This window comes from Terrapene carolina, unplaced genomic scaffold (assembly GCF_002925995.2).
Source record: "Terrapene carolina triunguis isolate 2854851 unplaced genomic scaffold, T_m_triunguis-2.0 Scaffold228, whole genome shotgun sequence".
NCBI classification, from domain to species: domain Eukaryota; kingdom Metazoa; phylum Chordata; order Testudines; family Emydidae; genus Terrapene; species Terrapene triunguis.
Genome location: NW_020664579.1, coordinates 827,729 through 851,928, shown reverse-complemented (window position 1 = coordinate 851,928; position 24,200 = coordinate 827,729). Strand labels below are relative to the sequence as shown.

At 43.9% G+C, this 24,200-nt stretch overlaps 1 protein-coding gene across 9 annotated transcripts in view; it reads left to right on the top strand.

The window, feature by feature from the left end:
- The window catches only part of NCOA1 (nuclear receptor coactivator 1), a 289,105-nt gene that overhangs the window by 148,551 nt on the left and 116,354 nt on the right, over positions 1-24,200 (top strand). For all 9 annotated transcript variants that reach the window (XM_024198197.3, XM_024198194.3, XM_024198196.3 and 6 more), the window contains 2 exons: positions 13,322-13,427; positions 20,113-20,279. In XM_024198197.3, the coding sequence (XP_024053965.2) occupies positions 13,339-13,427; positions 20,113-20,279 (256 nt within the window). In that variant the 5' untranslated portion in view covers positions 13,322-13,338. The remainder of the gene's footprint in view (positions 1-13,321; positions 13,428-20,112; positions 20,280-24,200) is intronic.

Here is a 24,200-nt window from a genome sequence, read left to right as displayed (position 1 = left end):
ACACCCCACTACTCCTTTTTGGGTCAGGACCCCTACAATTAAAACACCATGAAATTTCAGATTTTTGAAATCCTGTGACTGTGAAATTGACCAGAATGGACTGTGAATTTGGTAGGGCCCTAACCATGAGGACATGTTACTCTTCCAAAGCAGATGTCACCTGTTGACAAAAGATCACTAAATGGGTTCAGAAGACTGAATTTTGGGGGTCAATAGAGCTCTCAATATTACAGATATGGTGCAACTTTTAAAGCCTGGAGCCACAAATACAAATAGGACTGAACCTTGAGAGGTAGAATCAATTTTGTGTATCTCTTAAATATTAATATGTATGTGACATGCTGCTAAGTGTGTGTTTGTACATCCCCCTCTTGTGGCTGGTGTATAGAGGGTATGAGCCGACTGCTTCTACCACCTAAAGGAGTAATTCCTTTAGTTCACATGATAGTCTCACGCTTTTAGTGCTGGAGGTCCCAGGTTCAGTCTTGACTGACTACTCACAGTGGGTATTTATATAACATGTTGAATTCTAAGTAACAATCTGTTGTCCCCAATGAGCATGTGTGGCCTTGTGAGCAAATAGAGCTCCTTGCATTACCGAGTATAAGACATTCTATCCTAATGAATGCGGGATATCACGACGCCTGAGGTTTACCCTTAAGTTTTTGTTTGGTATGAGTCAGCCCTCCTTGAAGAGGAGTGAGAGCTCTTGGAAACAGAAACCCATGGATCCTTTGTCACTACAGAGGGTCAGTGTACACTTGGGCACGAAGAATAAAAAATGTTCACATGACACTCATTGGAGCGATATCACACAGTTTTAATAGCAGCGTAAGCATTGAGCTTTCAAATACAGAGCCCGAGGCTGCAACTGCCTGACAGTGAATCACTACATGACACGTGTTGTTGTTGTTAGATATAGCTAAGGTATTCATCAGTAGCTGAGCATCTACACAACACAGTAACTAAGTTTATCCAGTGTGCAGTCTTTAGTTTCAACACTGTAAACACAGGTTGCAAGGCATAGCTTGCTTGCTAATAATAATACTTTGCACTTCTGTGGTGTCTTCCATAAGAGGATTCAGAGTGCTTTGTAAATATTAGTCAATTAAGCCTGCCATCACTCCTGGAAGGTAAAGTAGGTTCTCAGCAGTGGAACTTACTCCTGGAAATCACCTGGGTCCATTTATTTTTGCAGTCTCATCCAGGCCCATTTGTTGCGCCTTTTATTTTTTGTTTTTCCCCTTTCTCTTTTTCTGTGTGTGTTGCCCCTTCATTGTTTGTGCTAACTGAGAAATAGGGCAAGTCTATATTTCAAACTTGCATCAGCACAGCTGCACCACTGTAGCACTTCTAGTGAAGATGCTCTAAGCTGACGGGAGAGCGTTCTCCCATTGGCTTAATAACTCCACCTCTGCGAGACGGGGTAGCTGTGTCGGTGAGAGAAGCTCTCCCGCCGACATAGCACTGTCTACACCAGGGATTAGGTCGGTATAACTACGTAGTTATACAAAGTAAGTGTGTAGTGTAGACCTGGCCTTATTCCCTTTTGTGTGGTGGGCTGGTTTGCCAGATGGCTGTTAGGTTTGCTCTTGTTCCAGCTCAGAACCTCGGTTTTCCTTTTTGGTGCTTCCTTCCCTTCTTCCAGCATTGCATATATACAGGATGTGGTCCAGATATACACCTAACCCAAGTTTGCCTTTATTATTAACAGCAACAAAACATAACCTTCAGCCAAAGCATTCTCCTGAGTGTGACTGGTCCTAGGGTTTTTCTGGCACTCCTGGTGATATTTATCCAACTTTCAGAGAGACAGAACACGCGCCGCAGTCTAAAACCTGATTGTTTGGACACCGTGTACTTAAAGGAGCAGTGAGGCATCTATAGAACAGTGCAAGGTGCACCACATCTAGAGGCAGGGATCATGGTGAGACTAAAGGATTCATTCTGGGAGGGTTAAGGCACTGGGCTGGGACTCGGGAGAGCTGGGTTTATTTCCCAGCCTTCCCACACACTTCCTGTGTGACTTTGGGCAAGTCATTTAGTCTCTCTCTGACTCAGTTCCCATATGTAAAATGGGGATTATATTTCCTGTCTCCCATCCTTAGTTAGCTTAGATTGTAAGATCTTTGAGGCAGAATCTGTCTCTTACGACACGTTAGTACACACTCTAGCGCAAGGGGGCCATGGTCTCAATTGAGGCCTCCCAGTGCTACTTTAATACAAAGAAGACAAAAGAAAGTTATAATTTTTCTTTAGAATTGTTTTTAGCTGTCAAAATTTGCCCCTTTTATAATGTTAGTAGCTTTCAAAATCTATATGATTTTTTTGATCATAGGATTAATCAAGATTAATCAATTCCCTCCCTTACATCTCTGCACTGGCAGGTTTTACTAGCCTGCCACCCAGAGAGATCCTGTAGTAATTATCAGATTTCTGAATGACTCTACCTACGCAATAGAAAATAAAAGCAAACACTCTCACTTCAGACTGGCAGTTTGCTTTGGAGGATATGGGGGTTGGGGTTAGGCCAGTTGCAGTGACGTTTGTGTTTCTGCTGCGTTGGATGGTGAGGCACTTGATTAAATTTGTATTCAATTGCCTGTTAGCATTGGTTCTTGCTGTTGAATGTAGCCCATTGAAGTTTGATGGGCTCCTGAGTATAGGAAGTGCTATGCCTAACAGTAAGTGTTTGCAGGTCTGGCCTTAAGTAGACAAAACTGATGAAGCATATGAGCCTCAGATGAATGTCCAGGTTCAAGCAGGTGTAGATATTCATTCTCTCTAGTATTCCTGCTCAAGATTTCCTCTTTGGTGAAGATTTGGTGGAAGAAGTCTTTGATAACCGCAAAGCCAGTCTTCTGCTCTTTAAGGCGCAGGTCTTTGACCTGGGAGATCTGGATTAAAAGTTGCTAGCTTTGCTGCAGACCCCCTTTGTGACCTGATCCAAAGCACACTGAAATCAATGAAGATTGGGGCCTTCAATCTCTCTGTCCCTCAGTTCCCCATAAGTAATTTGTGATGATACTTTCCTTCCCCATTTTCTCTATTTAGATTGTAAGGTCTTTGGGGCAAGGACTGTTTTTATATGTATGTACAGCAGCTGGCACAATGGAGCCCTGATCTCAGCTGGGTGCACTAGGTGCTGCAGCAAGACTACTAATAAAGTAACAGTTTTAATGAAGAGAAGTTGATTATATGGCATAATGGTAGAGTATTGAGCAGAGGGACCCTGGGTAGTGCAGAGACAATAGAGGAGTGACATTAGGAGGAAGTGGATAGTGATACACTTTGGCCCATTGAATGCAGATGCATACAGCTTTGCAGTTCAGTGTCTTCTCTATCCATCTTTCTCTCCAAGAAGTCCATGCAAAATTAGCCTGTGCACATGTTCCAGGTTTTTCAGTATAAGCTCTGTAATGGAAGAGGTACAACACACTCTAATACTTCATTGGCAAAAATAGCTAGGATTCCTAGAGGAAGAGATTGCTAGCTTGATTCTTTTTCAGCTGTTTTTCTGCTCATAACTGGAAGATGGTTCTGCTGCCAAAACTCCCAGATCTTTCTCATTCAAACTGTTCTTTCTAGGTATTGTATGATGTACCAGAGCCAAAGGTTCCATCTGTTAGTATCCTCCTAATACTCAGTCACAAGACAGTGTCTGACATCTGCAATCTAGGTGTTAGGCTGCAGCAGGTGACCAAAACAGAGAGACAGGGAATGAGGTAACAATAAAACAGGACGTAGCATGAAATCAGAAGTCTTTACTAGCCATTCGCTGAACCAGTGGCATACGGATGCATTGATTCCCTCAAGGTCCATCGCACTAAACAGATGTGATATTTGTTTTCTTTGGCGGCTGAAGTTGTGGATGTTTGTCCTGGAGTGTAGGCTCCATTTTTTTATGTGAGGTCAGAAAAAGAAATTTAATAATATACCATTCCTGGCTCAGGGGTGTAGCTTGCTTAGTGACTCACCTATCACTTTTGCCCATCGCCTCTTGTGCTTCAATGTAGAGCTCCAGTGTTTATTTTGTAACCTGCAGAGGTTAAAAAAAAACCAAACACACACAATAAAAATGCTCATTAAGACTTGAGTACTTAAATTAGCAACTAATGATGTACTCGTGAGTGGGACAATATAGATGTGTCCTTGTGGCATCCTAAGTGTGCTCTTAATTATCTCTAATTGAGACTCTGTCTGCTCTGCGTGTGCACAGATGGGTTGTATTTTAATAATAATAAATAACTGTATTGTAAGGGACGTTACTAACATCAAACATTTTCTTAAAAGCAGCTTACTAATTGTTTCTGTCTCCCAGTCGTTAAAGTGTGATACACATTAAATACATTTTTATGCTGGTTTCTGAGTGAAATTCCCCCTCTGTGATGGGGTGTCTGCCCCACACTAACCCAGAAAGGGTTAATAGAACTCTAGGGAGGCTGCGCAACAGGCAGTCAATTGGAGAGGGCTACGAGGAGCACCAATCGGGGCCGGGCAGGCCCACATAAGACGAGCCAAGGGGCAGAGCAGGTCAGGCACTCCCTGGAACTCGGGGAGGGAGGAGGACTGGCTGCCTTGCAGGCAGAGGGCAGCTAACACCTTGGACAGAGCAGTATGGGGCAGGAGCAGGGGAGCGAGACTGAGCTCTTGGCTGGCTGCTGACAGGCTGGGGCCCTGAGACAAGGGCAAAGAAGGTGCTGGGGCTACGGGGAAGTGGCCCGGGGAAATAGACTGCTGAGTTGTAGGGGACGTAGCACGCGGCTGCCATCTACAGAGTCCCTGGGCTGGGACCTGGAGTAGCGGGCAGGCCTGGGTCCCTCACCCCAACTTGCCACTGAAGAAGTGGCTGGACAGTAGACTATGGTTCTCCCAGAAGGTGGGAGGACAGTGTGTGACAGTGTGTCCTGAAGAGGATGCTGTATCCTTTGGGACAACACACACCTTGGAGCAGAAGTGATGGTGGCGAGACATCACCAGATGAGGGCGCACGGGCGGACTAACTAGTTCCCAGTACAGCCAGCAGGAGGCATCGCAGTGGTGAGTTGAACCCCGTCACACCCCACTACCAGGGAAAATCATTCTATCAGAAATATAAAGAGACAGGCCTGTGAGTCCATAGAGACCTATATTCTGTGCCTGGCTTTGCCACTAATTCATTGTAGGATCTTGGGCATGTCACTTTGGTGCACTATGCCTCAGTTTCCCCATTTGCAGATAGTGATACCTTTCTGAAGCTCGAGATATGTGGATAAAAATGCAGCATAAGCACCAGCTACTGTAATTACATATTTTCCCCCCCACTTTTTATTATTTTGACAGTCAGTGAAGAAATTGTGCGCATGCAAAGTTACAGAATTATCACGATGCCATTGATGGATTAAGAGTTTCTCAGCATCTCTGTGCAAGCATGAAACTGAGCTTGGTCCTTTGCATCCCAGTCTGGCAGGGCCTTTTGTCACTTTTAACACACTCGCTGACGTTCACATGATTTGAAGAATGAGCTCCCGTGGGTAGAGGAATGGATTAGTGTGATTCAGGACTGAGAGGCAGTGTTCTCTAGTGCAGAGTTTCTCAACCTTTTTTGATACCAGGGACTGGCTTGCTGCCTTCCTAAACTCTGTTAGGGAGATCGCTGGGACTGGCACCAGTCCACGGACCAGTCGTTGAGAAACACTGCTCTAGTGGATCGGGCACTGGACTGGAAATTAGAAGATGTGTGTGGGGTCTGTTCCCAGATCTGCTACTGCTTGCTGTGTGACCTTGGGCACATTGCCTCAGCACTCTGCACCTTTGTTTCCTTCCTTCTCTTTGCCTCTCTTTTCTGTTTGGAACACAAACTCTTCGAAAGAAAAACTCCCTTGATGTGTGTGTCTGTGTGTGTATGCGCGTGCATGTGCATATGTACGTACATACAGTGTCTGGAACAATATGGCCCTCACCCCGCTCCCGTACCCCAACCCCCTGCCCCAGCCCGGTGAAAGTGAGTGAGGGTGGGGGAGAGTGAGCAACAGAGGGAGGGGGGATGGAGTGAGCAGGGCTGAGACTCAGAGAATGGGTGGGGTCTCGGGGAAGGGACGGGCAGGGGTGTTTGGTTTTGTGCGATTAGAAAGTTGGTAACCCTAGTTATAATACAAATATATAATAAATATGTGGGGGCAGGAGAATGGATTTGGACAATCTACTTTCTGGGGCAAGTGTTCATGCTCCTAAACCTCAGGTTTTGTCTGTACTTGAGATCAGCTCTAATTTAGCCGTTGGTGGCAAGCAACTGCTGTAGCTGTGCTGGTGGAGGAGACAAGGAGAGCTGCCATTTGTATCCGTTGAGTTGACTTCGATCTCAAGCCTAATTGGTGCAAATTGTGACTCCCATACAGCTATATCAACTGCTGGCCACTGATTGCTGAACCCCAAGTAAGACAGGGCCTTAATGCATGAAGCTGAATTTTTGAGTGGAGTGCAGTGCAGTTAGACTGAAAACTAGTCTTTGTTTAATATTGCGACGCCAAAATATAGATCTCTTTCAGAACAGCCATTTCCAGTGCAGACATGCTATTTCTTCGCGAAATGGTGTTTTCATTAGGGTTTTTCCATTAATGTGTTGAGAGAGAGTGGGGGTTGGAGGGAGGGGGCAACCAAACACTCTGTGTATTGATGCAGTACTTAATATGTGTTCACACAGTGGCTGACATCAGCTCCAAAGGAACCCTAATAGGTAAATAAACCAAGCAGCTAAAAAGGCAACGTTTTACCCAGTCTGCCATTATAGCTCTAGTGGTTAACCTTAGCGATGGCAAAGGAGCGATTGTTTTGCTGAGCAGGTTTGCATCAGAGAGAATTTGCATTAGAATTTTTTTTTAATTGAACTAATTAGCTTGTTTTTGCTTCCATCACTCTGTCCTTTATCTGCTTCTGTCTGCTCTTGTGAACAAGCAGAATATTATCATTTTACAGAAATCATAGAATATCAGGGTTGGAAGGGGCCTCAGGAGGTCATCTAGTCCAACCCCCTGCTCAAAGCAGGACCAATCCCCAGACAGATTTTTACCCCAGTTCCCTAATTGGCCCCCTCAAGGATTGAACTCTCAATCTTGGGTTTAGCAGGCCAATGCTCAAACCACTGAGCTATCCCTCTCCCCCCCCCGGTTTCTTGTAAATTTCAATACTTTGATCAGAGAGCAGAGCAGGACAACACAAGGCCTGTTTGCATCTCAGATGAACACAATCCCCTGGGATGGTGCATCATCCTATGGAGTATTCGGCATGCAAAGTGTTACAGGCCTTGTTCTGAGCCGTCAGGGTCAAAACGTTTTCAAACCAAGCCATTGGAGTTATTTTTAGGCTGAGTTAAATTTTTGGCCTGTCAGCCTTGGCAAGTGTTGCTGCAAAATAAACTGAATTTATAATAAAAAGAAACAACGAATGTATTACATCAAGGGTTTAACTCAAGCCAAGGATTTCAGCTAAGGCTGCAAGTCTGTCCTTAATTCAGCCTGGTTGGGCATAAAGAAGATATTGCCAAGGTCACAATCCTGTAACAGAGGACTCCAGTGGGAGGGATGCAATTATAGTCCGTGGCTCTGGCCCTGCACAACACTTACTCATTTGAGTAACTTTACTCAAATGAGTAAGTGTTCACGGGATCAGGGCCTGTGTGAGCAGCAATAGTAGTCAGAACTCTGTTTCCTGGCTTAGTGGATGTAAGCTAAACTTTTAACTTAACTTCAGTGTCACGTTTCTTGATGTGAATTTTCTTGAAATGTGTACAGTATAAATAAGCAGTATGTTAAGTTTAAAAAAAGGGAGGATGGAAAGATGCTGCTTGGTACATCTATTTTGTAAAGGAAATATTTAAAAACATTGAACAACAAATGTATATCTTAAAAAACCAACCCCCCCCCCAAAAAAAACCCCTTGTAATTGGAACACATGATACAGCAGTTTGTTTTCCAGTCCTTAATTTTTAAAGGGTTTTTTTCTTATGATTACTGTTGCTTTTGGCATTGATTGATTTTTATTTCAAACTTGACAAATAAGAGGAATAAAATTAGATCTGTGGTCATCAGCTAGCTTGTTGGTTTCTGACCAGAGTTTCTCTGCTGTTGATTATTCTTGTTTCTCATAAATTAGGACAACTGACTCTGCTTTTCGTTCTCGCTGGCACAAAGGAGGAATTATTGATTGGCTATGCTAATATTGCTGAAAAGATTTCAGGAACAGCTTTCATCTTGATAATAGTGACGCAAACATTAGCAAAAATGACTGCTTGCTGTATAAAGATTGGTTTCTCATGGCACTTCTGTTTAAACACACATGTATCATTTACTTCAGAATAGATGCATTAACCAATAAATAGCAAGCACAATGGCTCATGAGATAGGTTTAAATCCAGGATCTTTAGCATCACAGCACACATCTCTACTACATGAACTAAAGGAGAAACTCCATAAACAGTAGCAGTAGTAGGCCATTACCCTCTCAGGGACCAGCTACTGGAAAGGAGACAGAGACATGCTCTCTCTCTCTCTCTCTCTCTCCACTAGTATATTGCACAAGATTTGAAAGGAGCATGCATAAAAGGCATTTAAAGATGTAGGGTGAGGTTTTCAAAAGGACTCAGTGTTGGTCTAACTCTGCTCCCTTTGAAGTCAATGGGAGTTTTATCACTACCTGCAGTGGGGGCAGGGCTTATGCCAGTGTTGAGTTTTTTTGAAAATCCCACCCTTAGAGCCCAACTTTATGAAGCCAGTGGGAGTCGAGAGTGATTGTCATCTTGCGGGATCTGACCCTTTGAGAGTATCTGGCTGGTTTGTCAAGCCATACAAAGCTGAGTAAGTGTGTCCCAGAATCATAGAAATGTTCGAGGACTCTTCCAGCTCTAAGGTCATTTAGTCCAGCCCCCCGCACCGAGACAAGACCATGTAAACCTAGACCGTCCCTGTCAGGCGTTTGTCTAACCTGTTCTTAGAAACCTACAGTGACGGGGATTCCACAGCCCCCCATGGAAGCCTGTTCCAGTAGTTAACTATCTTTATAGCTAGAAAGCTTTTCCTAATATCTAACCTAAATCTCCCTTGCTGCAAACTGAGCCACTTACTTCTTGTCCTACTTTCATTGGACATGCAGAATAATTGATCACCGTCCTCTTTATAACAGCCCTTAACCATACTGGAAGACTGTTATCAGGTCTCTCTTCCCCCGCCCTCTCCTTCTTTTCTCAAGACTAAACGTGCCCAGTTTTTAAAACTTTCTTCATAGGTTTTCTAAACCTTTGATCATTTTTGCTGCAGTCCCTTGGACTCTCTCCAATTTATCCACATCTTTGTTAAAGGGTGGTGCCCAGCACTGGACACTGTACTCCAGCTGAGGCCTCACCAGTGCCATGTAGATCAGGACAGTTACCTTCCATGTCTTATGTATGACACTCCTGTTAATACACCCCAGAATAATAACATCCTTTTTCTCAAATGCATCACATTGTGTCTCTAATATCCTGGGAGCAACACAGCTACAATAACACTGCATCACATTGTTGACTCATATTCAATTTGTGATCCACTGTACCTGTATACCCAAGTACTACTGCATAGCCAGTTATTTCCCATTTTGTAGTTGTGCATTTGATTTTTCCTTCCTAAGTGTAGTACTTTTCACTTGTCTTTACTGAATTTCATCTAGTTGATTTCAGACGAATATTTCTTTTTGGCAAGGTTGTTTTGAATTTTAATCCTTTTCTCCAAAGTTCTAGCAACCCCTTCCAGCTTGGTGTCCTCTGCAGATTTTATAAGCACACTTTCCATTCCGTTATCTAAGTCATTAAGGAAAATTCCTTATCCTTTCTGCTTTTGTCCCTACTTGCTTGTGTTATTCTTTTGTACTTCTCCTTCGCAATTTGTCCATTCTTTCCTCTTTTTGTAGGATTCCTTTTTTTATTGTCAAGTAATCAATATAGCTCCTGAATCAGAAGCTCTTTAGCCTCTTACTAGTCTCCCTATCTTTTCATTGTGTTGGGATAGTTTGCTGTTGCTCCTTTAACATCTCTTTGAGAAACGGCCAGCTTTCCTGAACTTCTTTTTCCATTAGATTTTCTTCTCATGGGACTTTAGGTAGCAGCTCTCTTAGGGCTAGTCTACACTTACCCGGTAGTTCGACGGCTGCGGATCGAAGTTCCGAGTTCGATTTATCGCGTCTGGTCTGGACGCGATAAATCGAACCAGGAAGTGATCCCCGTCGACTGCGGTACTCCAGCTCAGCGAGAGGAGTACCGCGAAGTCGACGGGGAGCCTGACCGCCGCGTGTGGACCGCGTCTGAACCGCGGTAAGGTCGAAGTAAGGTATGTCGAATTCAGCTACTTTATTCACGTAGCTGAATTTGCGTACCTTACTTCGATTTGGGGGGTAAGTGTAGACCAGCCCTTAGTTTGTTAAGGTCTGCATTTTTGAAGTCCATTGTCCTTATTCTGCTGCTCTTACTCCTTCTTTTACGTAGAATCATGAAATCTGATCACTTTCACCCAAACTGCCTTCCACCTTCAAATTTGCAACCAATTCCTCTGTTAGTCAGGATCAAGTCTAAAATGGTTTTCCTGCTGCCTATTTCCTCCACCTTGTGAAACACAAGGTTATTCCCAATACATTCCAAAGAACTTATTGGAAATGTTGTATTTTGTTGTATTTCTTTTCTAACAGATGTCTGGGTAGTTAAAGTCCCCCACTACTACCAGATCATTTGTTTTGGGAATTTCTGTGTGTGTCATTGAGTGTAGAAAGCCATGAGGCAAGTATCTGGAAGGGGTTGTCTCTCAAATTGGTTTAAGTGTTTAATTTTTTTTTTAAATAACCCACTTTTAAAAATATAGCTTAATAACTTAAGAGAACGGGTGGCCTGGATTTTAGCAGTGCTAGAAAGAAAGCTAATTAACCACCCTTAAGATACGGCCTTTCCTATCCATCCATACATCTAAAACTCTCATCCAGGCACTCACCATCTTGTGTCTCGAATACTGCAACATCCTGTTCTCTGGCCTTGACAAATGCAATCTTGCCCCGCTCATGTCTATTGAGACTGCTGCTGCAAAGATCATTCCCCTTCGCCCATCGCTTTGCCATGTTACCCCCTCTTTTCCCTCCCCCCTTCTCTAATGAATCAAATATAAGCTGCTTGTCTTCGCATCCAAGGTTCTACACAACCTATCCTCTCTGATTCAGCAGTGAGATGTCTATCCCCATCTCTGATCAGCCCATGATGCCAGCATCCCTTGCCCACTTGTTAAATTTTTAAACAAGTACCTTCATGCTTACTCCTATGCTGCCCCTCACCCTTGGGAGGAGCTTCCTGTAAACATCTATAAAGCTACTTCATTGTCCTTCAAATCCTTCTTTAAAAGTCACTCCTTTGCTCTGTTGTCTACAAAAAACGTAACCGTTAGACTGCTGGTGTGCAGAGACCACTGGGTATCATGCTGACCAATGTTGCCTCATTGATTCCTTGTACTCCCCCCATCTCTCTGTATCCATCTGTTGATTCTTCTCTTCTGCTTAGATTGTAAACTCTTTGGGGCAGAGATCATTTTTTATTTTTCTGTTTGTGCAGCACCTAATACAGTGGAGTTCTAGTCCGTTACTGACGTGCCTAGATGCTGTGGTAGTACAAATAATATTAAAAATAAAATAAAAGGCGGCCTACATTATATGGAGAAATTGCAGGATAGTAATATCAGGTACTGTATTGAAATACCCCAAATCACCAGTTACTTTTGAAAATTCTTGTCAGTATATTTGGAATTTTGTCACTTCTTTGTTTAAATAAGTATGGTTGTATTTTAAAAACTCCTAATTGGGGAGTATCAGAGGGGTAGCCGTGTTAGGCTGGATCTGTAAAAAGCGACAGAGTCCTGTGGCACCTTATAGACTAACAGACGTATTGGAGCATAAGCTTCCGTGGGTGAATACTCACTTCATCAGATGCATGTAGAGTGGTAGCAAATGGGATATTGTAACCCTCACTGCTTAGGAATTTGATTAAAGCTGTGGGGAAGGGATTTGCAAACACTTTCCTAATGCGGACCACATCTTAACAGAATGGGTGTTTAAAGTACACTTACCTCTTTTATGTCCTCTTGCATGGACCCCACCTCCTTCCGTCGACAGTCCCATAACATCACTGCAGCAGCTATAGCAATTGCATTCATGGGACAATGATAATAGGTTGTTTTTTTTTTTAAAAAGCTTCTTTTAATGGAGCTGGAAACAAAGAGCGCCACTGGCCTGCCATGCGACCAGTCGCCTAGTGGCTACCAACCACAGTCTGGGAATCTCTACACTAATGGAAGGTCTTAAATCAACACTGATGCAAAATGGAAGAGGTACCAAACACAGAAGTCCAACTGCAAAGGGAGATGATGAAAAAATTTTTTTGTGAGGGGGAGATGTTACATCCAACAAGATGAGTTATTTCCAATTAATGTAAAGTCATATACAGAGAGAGAGAGTAGATAGCACAGACGCAAATGTGAGGGGGGTGGGGCAGCTATCTAGAAATCAGAGAAACCAGAGGATGCTAAAGGAGTAACTGAAAATCACCTAACTGTGTCATACTGCCAAAAAAAAAAAAAAAAAAATCAGTTCTCCCCTGTATATAGAGTGCTCTCATAATAACAAGGCTGGTGATGCTCCCATGCACAGAGCCCTATGAAGATCATATCTGGATTAGTGGGTGCTGTGCTTAACCTTCAGAGGGGTAGCCGTGTTAGTCTGAATCTGTAAAAAGCAACAGAGGGTCCTGTGGCACCTTTGAGACTAACAGAAGTATTGGGAGCATAAGCTTTCGTGGGTAAGAACCTCACTTCTTCAGATGCAAGTGCTTAACCTTATTGTTTGAGGGTATTGGGGAAAAAACAGAGAAGGGCCATGGAAATGATTCAAGAACCAGATTTAAAAGCTATGGGGGCAGGGGAAACTGAGGGAGCTCAATCCATATCGTATAGAAGAAAAGGGATATAGAGGGTGAGGGCTTGTGTGAGAGAAATACCTTCAAGGTGATAATACACATGGTCTCTTTTCTCCACTTGCGGTGCTTTCTACTTAAGCTTCCTTTACAAGTTGGTGGGACAAGGCGTAAACTGAAGAAGGTACCGTGTTCTGGTGGAAGATTAGGGAGAAGATGTTTAACGTTAAGAGCAATTGGCTGCTGGACTAGTTTACTATTCAGTGGTCACTGGATTCCTGCTGTCTGGCATTCCTGTGTATGAATCATTCATTACCTGGTTGTAAGCTGCTCCCCCTGTCAGGTTCCTGATTCGTGTTTCTCTTTTGTGTACAGGTGCAAAGTAGCTCAACATGAGTGGCCTTGGGGACAGTTCAACAGACCCTGCTAACCCTGATTCCCGGAAGAGGAAGGGGTCGCCGTGTGATACGTTGGCCCAGAGGTACGTGCGCTGTTCCAAATCCATTTCTCCCACGTGGCTACTTTGTCATTCTAACCACATCGTTCTGTCCCGTCTGCTTGAGCAGATGGAGCAGGTTTCATCTACTCATAAATGTTCACACTTCCCACCAGAACTCAGCTCTACTTTTATTAGTGATTGTGGTGGAAGAGGGAACATGATGGAAATATAACTTCCCATCTGCTCTTCTTGCTTTTAGGTGGCAACTGATGATAGAGGCTCATTATCAAAGTTAATTGATTGATTTATAAATTGAGAGCACTTGGTGGTGGCATGGGGAGATAGCGAGAGGGCTTTCTTGGTATGAGTTAGGGATGGTTGCATTACTTGTGAACGTCAAAGCCGTGTGTGAGTTCTTCAGGCCAGCCCAAGGCTTATGCCTCCCTACAGGGTGCCCAAGCAATGCATATTTCCGTCAGGTTCCAAAGACCTTGGTGATGAGATTCTTTTACACCATGGTACATTCAGGAGACACGTTAGTCTAAATTATAGTCCTTTCCATGTGATTGTCCAAACAGCCCTAATGGCAGATTCCTTTCATAATTCAGTTTGCTCTAGAAATCTACTCTTTGTGTGTGGCTTTCCCAGTAATTTTTCCATTATGCTGCCAGTTGGTTAATGGTAAGCAAATCCTACATGTATGTCATCCTGATTTATGTAGTTGTGAGCATTGTAGCTAAAATGGTGGCACTGGTGTGAATCTGTCAAGTCTGGCTGTTTCCTTTTTGGTGCACCCTATGTTAGGAAAGAGTTTTTTGCATTTTAGTGCCACGGTTAAGTGTGTGCCACTGCTATCTATGAAGCTGTTTTGCTCATGTGCAGGGACAATGCTCAGTGTTTGCTTTGTCAGTTTTGCACATGTATGGACATTTTGTATTTGACTGAAGTTGTGACAGTTTCTAGACTGTAAATATAAGTGGCAGTAAGTTAATAATCTAGTAAAGAGATTTAAGATGATTCTGTTTATTAACTTCAGATAGTTTCTACTCACCTTTTCAGTGACTGCCTCTCCCCTCCTCTAGCAGTGAATCTTCTACAGAATTTCCAGGTCTTCCAGCAGTGCCTAATTGCAATGGTGACTTGGGTTCATAGCCTAACTATGCCATCAAGTTAAAAAAAAATCAAACAATACAGTTGGTGTAAACTGCAGTAATTCTATAAGAAACACTTTTTTGGTAGCACTTATTTCCATCCCTAGCAAAGACTTTATGGTACCGTGAGACATTTGCCATTTCTGCCATTGTGTAGGAGAGCAGATCTTTGAATCAAAACTCTACCACCTGTACTAGGCCTGCATAAAACCCTGAGTCTGCCTTAGAGCCCAGTCCCATTAATTCTAGTGTTTCAAGTGGAGCCAGATCATTCCCTTAGAAATTAACACCCTTTGTCCCTGTAACGGGGTTGGAACTCACCATCACAGTGCCTCCTGCTGGTCATCCTCGGGAATTAGGTCTCCCAGCCTTGGAACACCCTCTGCAGGCCGGTGATCCGCCTTGCCACTGGCCCCGTGTCCCTCCCAGGACCCCGGTGCCCTGTTATCTGGGGCGCTGCCCCCCTGGCAGTAACCCCTCAGTCTTAGGGTCTCCCCTCCCTGGGGAACCCCCACCCACTATCCCCACCTCACCTCAGTATAAGGCTACTGCCAGTCATCGTCTAGCCCCACGCCCTGGGGCAGACTGCAGTATAAGCCTACTCATCACTGGCAAGGTTGGGTTTGGACCTGCTGCCTTGGCCTACCCCTGGGCTGCCCTCTGCAAACCCCAGTACCCCTTGGCCTTCTGCTAGGCCGCAGCCTGGGGCTTTCCAGGCTGGAGCTCCCCAGCTCCTCAGCCTGTCCCCAGCCCTGCTCCACTCAGGTACTCTGTCTCTAGCTCCCTGCAGCCAGGCCCTTCTCTCTCTGAATGCAGAGAGAGACTGCTCCTTGGGCCTCTGGCTAGCGGCCTTTTATAGGGACCAGCTGGGCCTGATTGGGACATAGCCCAGCTGTGGCTACTTCCCCAATCAGCCCAGCTTTTCCCTGCCACAGCCCTCTCCCTGGCTGTTTTAAGCCCTTCAGGGCAGGAGCGGGGTAATCACCCCGCTACAGTCCCTCAAGCACAGTCCATGTCTAGTGTCTGTGTGGAGCGAAGAAGGCCTGTATGCCTGTTCTTGAAGGCTCCATTGCCTAAATAAATAAGAATGTGCATGGTTCTGTTTCATATATTTATTATAACTCCTTTCTTTATTAAGAAACCTGGCTCACAGCCCAATAGTAAAGCCCTTAAACCGGCCATGCATTTTCTTTTCTAACTAAAAAAACCGAGGAGTCCTTGTGGCACCTTTTGCTGATACAGACTAACACGGCTACCACTGAAACCTGTCTTTTCTAACTAACTTTCTCATTCTCCACTCTGTAGTGATCACTCCCTCAGAAACCTTACTATACAGATACAGAAAATCCTTAAGAATATTCAGAGTAAGAGCAGGCTAGGACAGTAGAATGGATTTTACAGCTCCTTTCACACATAAGTAGGGGTCTACCAAATTCGTGACCGTGAAAATCGCGTCATGGACTGTGAAAAATGGTCTCACCCTTGAAATATGGTCTCCGGCTGCCCAGCTGTGAAGGCAGAGCAGAGAGCGATGGCTGCTGTCTGGGCACCTAGCTCTGAAGGCAGTGCTGCTGCAGCACAGAAGTAAGGGTTGCGATACCATGGCACCCTTACTTCTCTGCAGCTGCTGACGGCAGCACTGCCTCTCTCTGGCCGTCCAGCTCTGAAGGCAGAGTAGAGAGCAGTGGCTGCTGGCTGGGCGCCCAGGTCTGCAGGCAGTACTGTGGCCAACAGCTGTAGAGAAATAACGGACGTATGGTATTGCCAACCTTCTGAGCTGCTGCTGGCGGTGGTGCTGCCTTGAGAGCTGGGCACCTAGGCAGCAGCTGCCGCTCTCCCGCCTCCCAGCTTCAGGCAACTCTGCCACCAGCAACAGCGCAGAAGTAAGGGTGGCAATACTGCAACTCCCCTAATAGGCTTGCGATCCCCTTTTGGGTCCGGGCCCCTAGTTTGAGAAACGCTGCAGAGAAATCACACATTTTTCATGGGTCAGTCATGGCATAAATAGGAAATTTCACAGATGTGTAACACATCTGCAAAATTTGCTATTTATGCCATGACCAACCCGCAAAAATGGTGTGATTTCTCTGCATTTTAAGTAGACCCCTACACATAAGGTATCGAACAGCACTTTGCAAAGTGCTTACTGGGATACCTGTAGGCAAACGTGGCAGCTATTAGGAGCTTTCTCACCGATTTAGACACTGGAATGTGTTTCCCCGGGAGAGGGAATGTTGGCCAGTGCCCCGGCATTATATCCTCCTCTCTTCAGAAAGTGCTAATGAGATGTTTTAACTTCCACCGGTGACTGGCAGAGACAACTTCCTGCTCCACATCTTGTTCAAAGGCTGGAGTATAGCGTGCTACGGAGCTTCTTGAATTTCAGAATTCCTGTGTAAAAGCCTGGACGGTTTCACAGTTACTGTGATGATACTCCAGAGTCATAAAGAACAGCCCACTGCTCTAATATTCTCCTGATGCTTTTATGCAGGGAAAATTGGCCTATTCTCCCTCCCACAACTTGAAAGTTGCCACAGCAACAGTGACATTAAGTTTTTTTTTCACCAAATGAGTTCACCCACAACAAGCAGCTTTTCTGCTTTTTCCCTTTTGATTTGCAAAGAGGGGAGGAAATTAATTTGACCTTAACTGAAATACCTATTCGACTCTATTGAGACGTTTACCTGCCCTTTAATAAGCAAAGAGGACCCACCTGTGTGTGAGTCTGAATGTTTTGCAAAATGACTCACTGCAGTGAACTTGGTTGCTGCTCAGTATTCATCTGCATGGCTCAATGTGGCATGTGGGGTGTTTCTGTGACTTGCTTATAAAGTGATCCACTAGATTTGCTTTAGTTGTTTTTGCAAACAGATTGATTGCAGTTTTTCTTTCTTTTTCTTTTTGTTTTTCTTTAATTCAAACTTTTACCTTTTAACTTATGAAATCTCAGACCCTTGGCATTGTGCCCCATATTTCTCTTTGGTAACTTAACAAAAAAATGTATTGGCCTCTCTACAGCATGCTCTGTTGAGTAGTTACTGTATGTTAATAGGTTTCAGGGTGGTAGCCTTGTTAGTCTGTATCAGCAAAAAGGAGGAGGAGTACTTGTGGCACCTTAGAGACCAACAAATTTATTTGGGCATAAGCTTTCGTGGGCTAAAACCCACTTGATGAAGCCTACGAAAGCTTATGCCCAAATAAATTTGTTAGTCTCTAAGGTGCCACAAGTACTCTTGTTCTTTTTGTGTGTTAATAGATCATCTCCTTTGAAATGCATATGGGAGTGGGGGTGGGGAGATCACACTTTTCAGATAGATGTTCTCTTTCACGTACCTCTAGGTCCCTGCCAAGTACATTAGATCCCTGGAGCTAATGTAATTGGGCACAGTTTAGTCCTTCCCTTGATGTAAGTGGGTCACTTCCTAGAGCACAAGTTACTTCAGATTTCACTGATACCGGTTACAAAAAGAGGATAAGATGATAGCCTGGACAGAGCCAACAATTTTGCAGAAGGTGGAACTCAAACTTGCCACTAGCCTGTTCACATGAACATTTAACTATTTGCTTGGATATGATACCGCTACCACTTTGTGGTCAGCTGCCTGCTGGGAGAATGACTAACTGTACACACTCCTGAATTAGCAGCCAATCATTATCTGATCCTGTAAAAGTTATTGGACAGTGCTGCCTGTCTCCCTGAAAAGGCCTAGCAGTCACTTGTTACCTGTCACTTAACAGGGAGCTTGACTTAATCTAAGCTACATAGAGTTGGCAAACCAGACCAGAAATTTTATTCCTTTTCTCCACGCTGTGGAGTTGCCCGTAGTCAGGTAGTTGATTTTTTTTCAAAATACAGATTCTTCTGGGAGACCAGCTGGCTGCTGATTTGCTGTGTCAGCTGATCAGAAAGTTAACGCTCTGGCTTCTCAACCCTATGTGCAGTGGTTTGGGGGAGGAGAAAGGACAAGAAGGTGTAGGAAGGTGAACCTCAGTCTAATGGAGGCACGAGGGAAGAGCCAGAGTTCCAGAACGGTGAGGGGCATGATGGTCCATCTAGGAGTGTGTGCAATTGTTAGTTGTTTACAGAGCGTCCAAGCCAGAGTGAAGAGGAGAGTGCACACCTGTCAAGGCTAGCAGAAAAAAATTAATAATATTGTTTGAATTGAATACGAAAAAGGAACAAATCTGTAAACCCCGGAACATCTGTGCAGTGTGTGCATAGAGTTTCCTATGGGTGTGGGTGTGTACTTGGCTGGATATTTGGGAATGGAATAATCTCTAAGCAGTAGCTGCAGACATATCAGGGTGCTGCTAGCTGTATGCTGGTCGTAAACATTTTGTATGTGTCCACTTTTAACAGTGACTGCCACATACAGAAGATGAAACTGATCACTTTTTGCAGCCTTTAGCTTGTTCCTCTGCACAACCTCCCGCACTTGCCAGACAGAACTTGACTGCATGCTCAGATAATTTTCAGTCCCCAACATATTCCTTTTAATTTTCCCTGTCTCTTTCCATCCGATGAATAGACCTTGTAGCATTTGTCTTATGATCTGGAAACTGTTCTAGTTCAGTTTCAAAATTGTGGCTTGTTTGTGACCTACCATTCATGTCACACCAGCTTGTTAATTACTGAGAATAATCCATTTTTAGACAGTATTTTCTGAAATCATTTATTATTCTGTGTCCTTCTAAAGGTTGCAAGGAAGGTGATTTGACTGTTTTTATAAGGACTTTTATTTAGCAAATAGTGTGTATATGTACATTTTTACTTACTAGTCCATTATACTGCTAACAGTATAAGGCCTATGATGCACATTTGAGCAGTTCTGATTCCACCCAGTAGAGGTTAGTGATAGAGAGGGGGGCATGTGTGTGTCACAGCGCAGTTCATTACACACTTTTCCTGCTCGCAGTGTCTCTGGCACAGAAATATGTTATAGTCTCTAGAGGGACTCTCATGAGAGCCAATTTACAGCTCAGCTGTTTGCAGTTTGTCCACACCTCTGAATTTTGCCATAGGGAAAGAGTTCATGGAGAAGTATTTGGCCCTCTCCTTTGGCTCTGACCTCAAGGAGCAGAGCTGCTGTTGGCATTTGTTGGGATGATACCAATAGCAATACTGCTTTTCATCCCAGTCCTGCCACTGTTGATTCACATTTTATTTTTAGTTGACTTCGCTGGGCTTTGTTGATCCTTTGTGTGTGAAGTTAGGACTGCTTTGCACCAGCTTGAATGCTGGCTTTGGCAAGCCAAGTGGCTTTGCAGGTTTATAGTTCACTTTCCGAAATAAGCAAGGAGTCCTGAATGTTGGTTTTTATAAAGAGATCTTCTTCGAGGAATGTATGATTTGAGTCTGCATTGTGCTTGTCTTCCTGGGCTTTCATTCTGTGACTCATTCTGCATAAAAATAGACAAGGGCCTGAGCCAAATCATCCTGCGTTTTGTAGACATTCAGATTGCAGCTTAGTCCTGTCTCTAAGCAGAAAAGTTTCTGGGTGCGTATTAGAGACACTCATGCCTGTTTGGGGGAAGCAGTGGGAAAGTCATTAACCTGGAGTTTTGTTTTGTCACAGCAATGAAAAACGACGCCGGGAGCAGGAGAATAAATACTTAGAGGAGCTGGCGGAGCTGCTCTCGGCAAACATTGGTGACATCGACACCCTGAGTGTCAAGCCAGACAAATGCAAGATTCTAAAGAAGACGGTCGACCAAATCCAGCAGATGAAGAGGTTGGAACAAGGTAAGGCTTGAATTGAACTCTGTGGCTGTGAGCCTGATAGAAAGACCATGCTAAGGTTCCATCTGCAGCATTGATTAAGTTACAAACAATAACCATGACATAGACACAATTCTCGTTTTTCTTCTCCCACTTCTTGTAAGGCATTTCCATGAAAGAAAGTATCATTTGTTTCTGCAGATGGTTACTTGAAGTCATAATATTCTGTTTGTGATGATGTCCTCGTTTCCAGAGTGATCTGTTAAGCGCTATAAGGCTGCACATGGTAATGCTGAGCATTTATCTGGTTTATCCTGGAAGTGCTTTACCAGCACTGAGCCCAATTCTAATTCACAGAAGTCATCCTTCCTCCTATGAGCATTCCCATTAATTTGAACAGGACTGCTCTTAAAAGTGAAGTTTACAGGACCAAGTGTGTTAACTAATGAATCTCTGATGTCACTGTGAGGTAGGTACATATGCATTAAACCCATTTTAAAGATGGGTAGGATGAGAGGCTGAGGAGGGCGTGGCGTTTGGAGCTGGGATTAGATTTTGGAAATTTTTCCTGGCTCCCAGTCTTGTGCTTGTATTCTAGACCAGACTTCTCTTCTATGTGACTTTAAGCAAGGAGAAAGTACCAGAAACAATGAACTCTTTAAAGACCAACTTTTGTGCCATTGTCCCTAGTCATTTAAAAAGAGGAAGGAGACATTCAGAATGCCCTCTGAATAGAACGCTTTTTCCAAGCTTTCCACATGGCATGAGGAGGTCTTTAAAGAAAAAAAGGGGCTGTTTCTATATCAGTTTGTCAATAAATGAAAGCTTTGCTTTGCATCCCAAGGAGTTCTGCAGTGCTGAAGATCTGGGGATGTGGGGCAGTGGTTTAGTTGTTACAGCAATAGGACTGGGAGTCAGGCGATCTGGGTTTTCTGCCCAGCTTTGCCACATGCTCGCATTGTGTGACCTTGAGCGATTAATTTAACTTCATCTTACATGGTTCCCCATTTGCAAAATGAATCTAAACATTACCTATCCATCCATCACTGATGTGTCTGGGCACCATAAACAAAATTAAGAGAAGAATCATTTCTGTCTGAAAAAGACCTACCTCTCCCTCATTTAAAGCCGTTGTATCGACAGGGATAATTCTCCCGTCCTTTACCTTTGTGCGGCTAAATTTATTGTTAGAAAAGCACTTTGGTATCCTGAGATGAAAGTCACTTGAAGTATTCCTTTCGGGGCTGAAGTTCGCCCCTGTGCAGATCAAGCCCAAACCATATGCGCCACATAAATCCAAAGGGCTTAAGAAACCGGGCATAAGTGCTGCATATAGAACCCACAAGTGAGTATGTGTTATAGGTCCCCTTCTGTGCCAGTGTGCAGAGGATCTGAGTTGTTACAGCCCCCAGCTGTGCTCACTCTGTAGCAGCTCATGCTTTTAGCTCTGGAGGTGCCCGGTTGGGGCAGCCATCACATAGTCCTTGGGGTGAATTTCACCCATTAGTAACAGCAGTAAGACAGGCTTGCCCAAGCTTCAGCCAATTCCTTTTGCCAAAATTCATGCTGGACATTTTCAGAATTAAATATTGTTGCCTTGTAACAGATGTAGAAGATTTCATAAACACCGTACTAGGCTTGTGTCTCTGTGCGCGCTAACTTCAATCCTATTTAGTTCTTCAGTGAGTATACCATTTTAGGTTGTATGTGCTGGCGTCACTGGCATGGATCCTCCTCACACACTATTATTTTAGGAATGGAAATGCAGAACGCGGACTCCATAGAGTTAAAAAGGGGGAAAGGGGGGCAGTTGTGAAACATTCATCTCTGATTAAGTGTTTTGTGTGTTACTTAGCCGTACTGTCGTCGCGAAGAAACAGGGAGACTGTTTTCAGATTTCATTCAGGTTACAGCTGAAATCTGAAAAGAATTTCATAGTGGGTAAATACTTAAGAGGTTCTTAGTTACTGACTTCAGTATTCATTAGTTTTCTTGACATTGCACAGCAGGGCTGAACATTAACTAGGACAAGCGCTACTTAAAAATATTGTTCCTTGAACTTTGTTCTATATTACCGGCTTATTTGGTACTGCACCACACTGCTGAAGAAATGAAATTTCACCTCTGCATTTTCTTAGCTAACAAACATTTCATTGCAGAGGCATTTAGCGTGAGAAGGTGATGGAGAGATGTTGAAATGTCAGTACATTTGTGCTGGGGTCAAGAGAAGCTTTTTCAATACTTGCATTTGTACTGAATGTGACGCATGTGGTGGCTGTTTTCTTATCTCCTTTCTGTTCTCCCCTTGCTTTATTTCTATGTAGCCCCAGTCAAAGAATCACTTAGTGTCAGCTGCTTGCTTAGGTTCTGGTTTTGCTTCGGAAGCCTTGTGAATGGCAGAGCATCTACTGCAGAGCCAGAGGACTTGCGTTATGATCTGTTTAGAGCAAGGGAAGCCAAAGCTCTGCCTGAGGAAAAGGGTCAGATGCATCTTGTGAGTGCATTTAATGTGGCCTATGACAGCACTCAAAGGCACAGTGAAAGCTTTCACAGGTACAGCCCTTGATGCCACAGCTGGGCGATAGCAGCCAAGAGCATGCTTATTGCCATAGGGATAGAGATGGGACTGAGACTTGAGGCTTATACAGAAATAGTGGAGCATTTTACATCAACATGGGGCAAGGACTACATTGGGTGGTCGAGTCAAGTCAGCAGCTTGATGTGTTGCAACGTGTTGGACAGATGAAGTCTAAGAACATCCATCTGTAATCATTATGCAGCCTAATGGGTTAAGATGGGCTCGCGCGCGCCCTCTCTTGAATGAAAAGCTGTCTATTTGTGGTATCAAGACATTCAAGTGGCATGTACCCACTTGGCAGTGGTGTGATGTTAAGGAATTAATTAGTTTTACGACACCTACATGTGTGAGAGAGAGCGTGAGAATGTGTGCTAGTTTGTTGTGCGCTCTTCATTCCTGTGCTGCTACTCCTAATGCACTGCAACTGGTGTTCACGAACACAAGAATTACAAATCCACATCCCACATGCAGGTGTTCAAATGGGCACCTAGATATGTAAAGCTTGTCTTACGTTACAAACACCTATATCTATAGAGTGATTGCATGTAGGCAAGACAAGCTTTTAAAAAACCACACATGCACCGAAAAGGTCATCTGAGCCTCCAGTTGGTTGTCTGTTAGGGAGCCCACCTGTGGAAGGTAACTTGTTTGCCAGCAATGGCCAGAGTATGGCAGGGTTCTTGGCACTGGGACACATAACCTGTTGGCATTTTTGGTGGACAGCACAACACTAACACAGGGAAATATACAAACGATAATCCATTTTTATTGTTGCAATGCTTAATTTAAAAAAAACCAAAAAAAACCAGCAAACTAAAATAATCTGCCCAATGGGGAACATAATTAACAGGGAAAGGAGAAATGTTACATTGAACCTGCAAACAGAGCAGCAGAGGCGGAGAGAATTTAAATGAAGTAGTAGGGGACAAAATCCCTTTAAATTCTGTTAGAAAATTCCTAAATGAAAGCCTGTGTTGAGTGCAGAGCACTTATCAGAGTTCTCTGCAAATTGTGAAGTTATGGGAGCCAGCAGGTGTAAGCTCATAATGAATGGAAACAATCTACAATTCAGCCGCTTCTTGCCAAGTGTTCACTCACTAGTGGAAGTTTTCCCCCACTGTCAGCCTTGAAGAGTTTTTCTCCTGAAGATTTAGAGGTCACATCTCCTCTGCTCTTCCTCCCCAAAATCATCTTTGTGTGTGTGTCTCTCTCTCTCTCTCTGCAGGATCTTACTTCTTTTTGTCCCACAAAATGGTGGAGGAACCAAAAGGAGGCAGGAAATCTTGTAAATGCATCACATATATCAGCTAAGCCCTCCCTCCCCATCCCCCAGCACGCCTGGCGGCTGTTATTTAAAGTATGAAGCA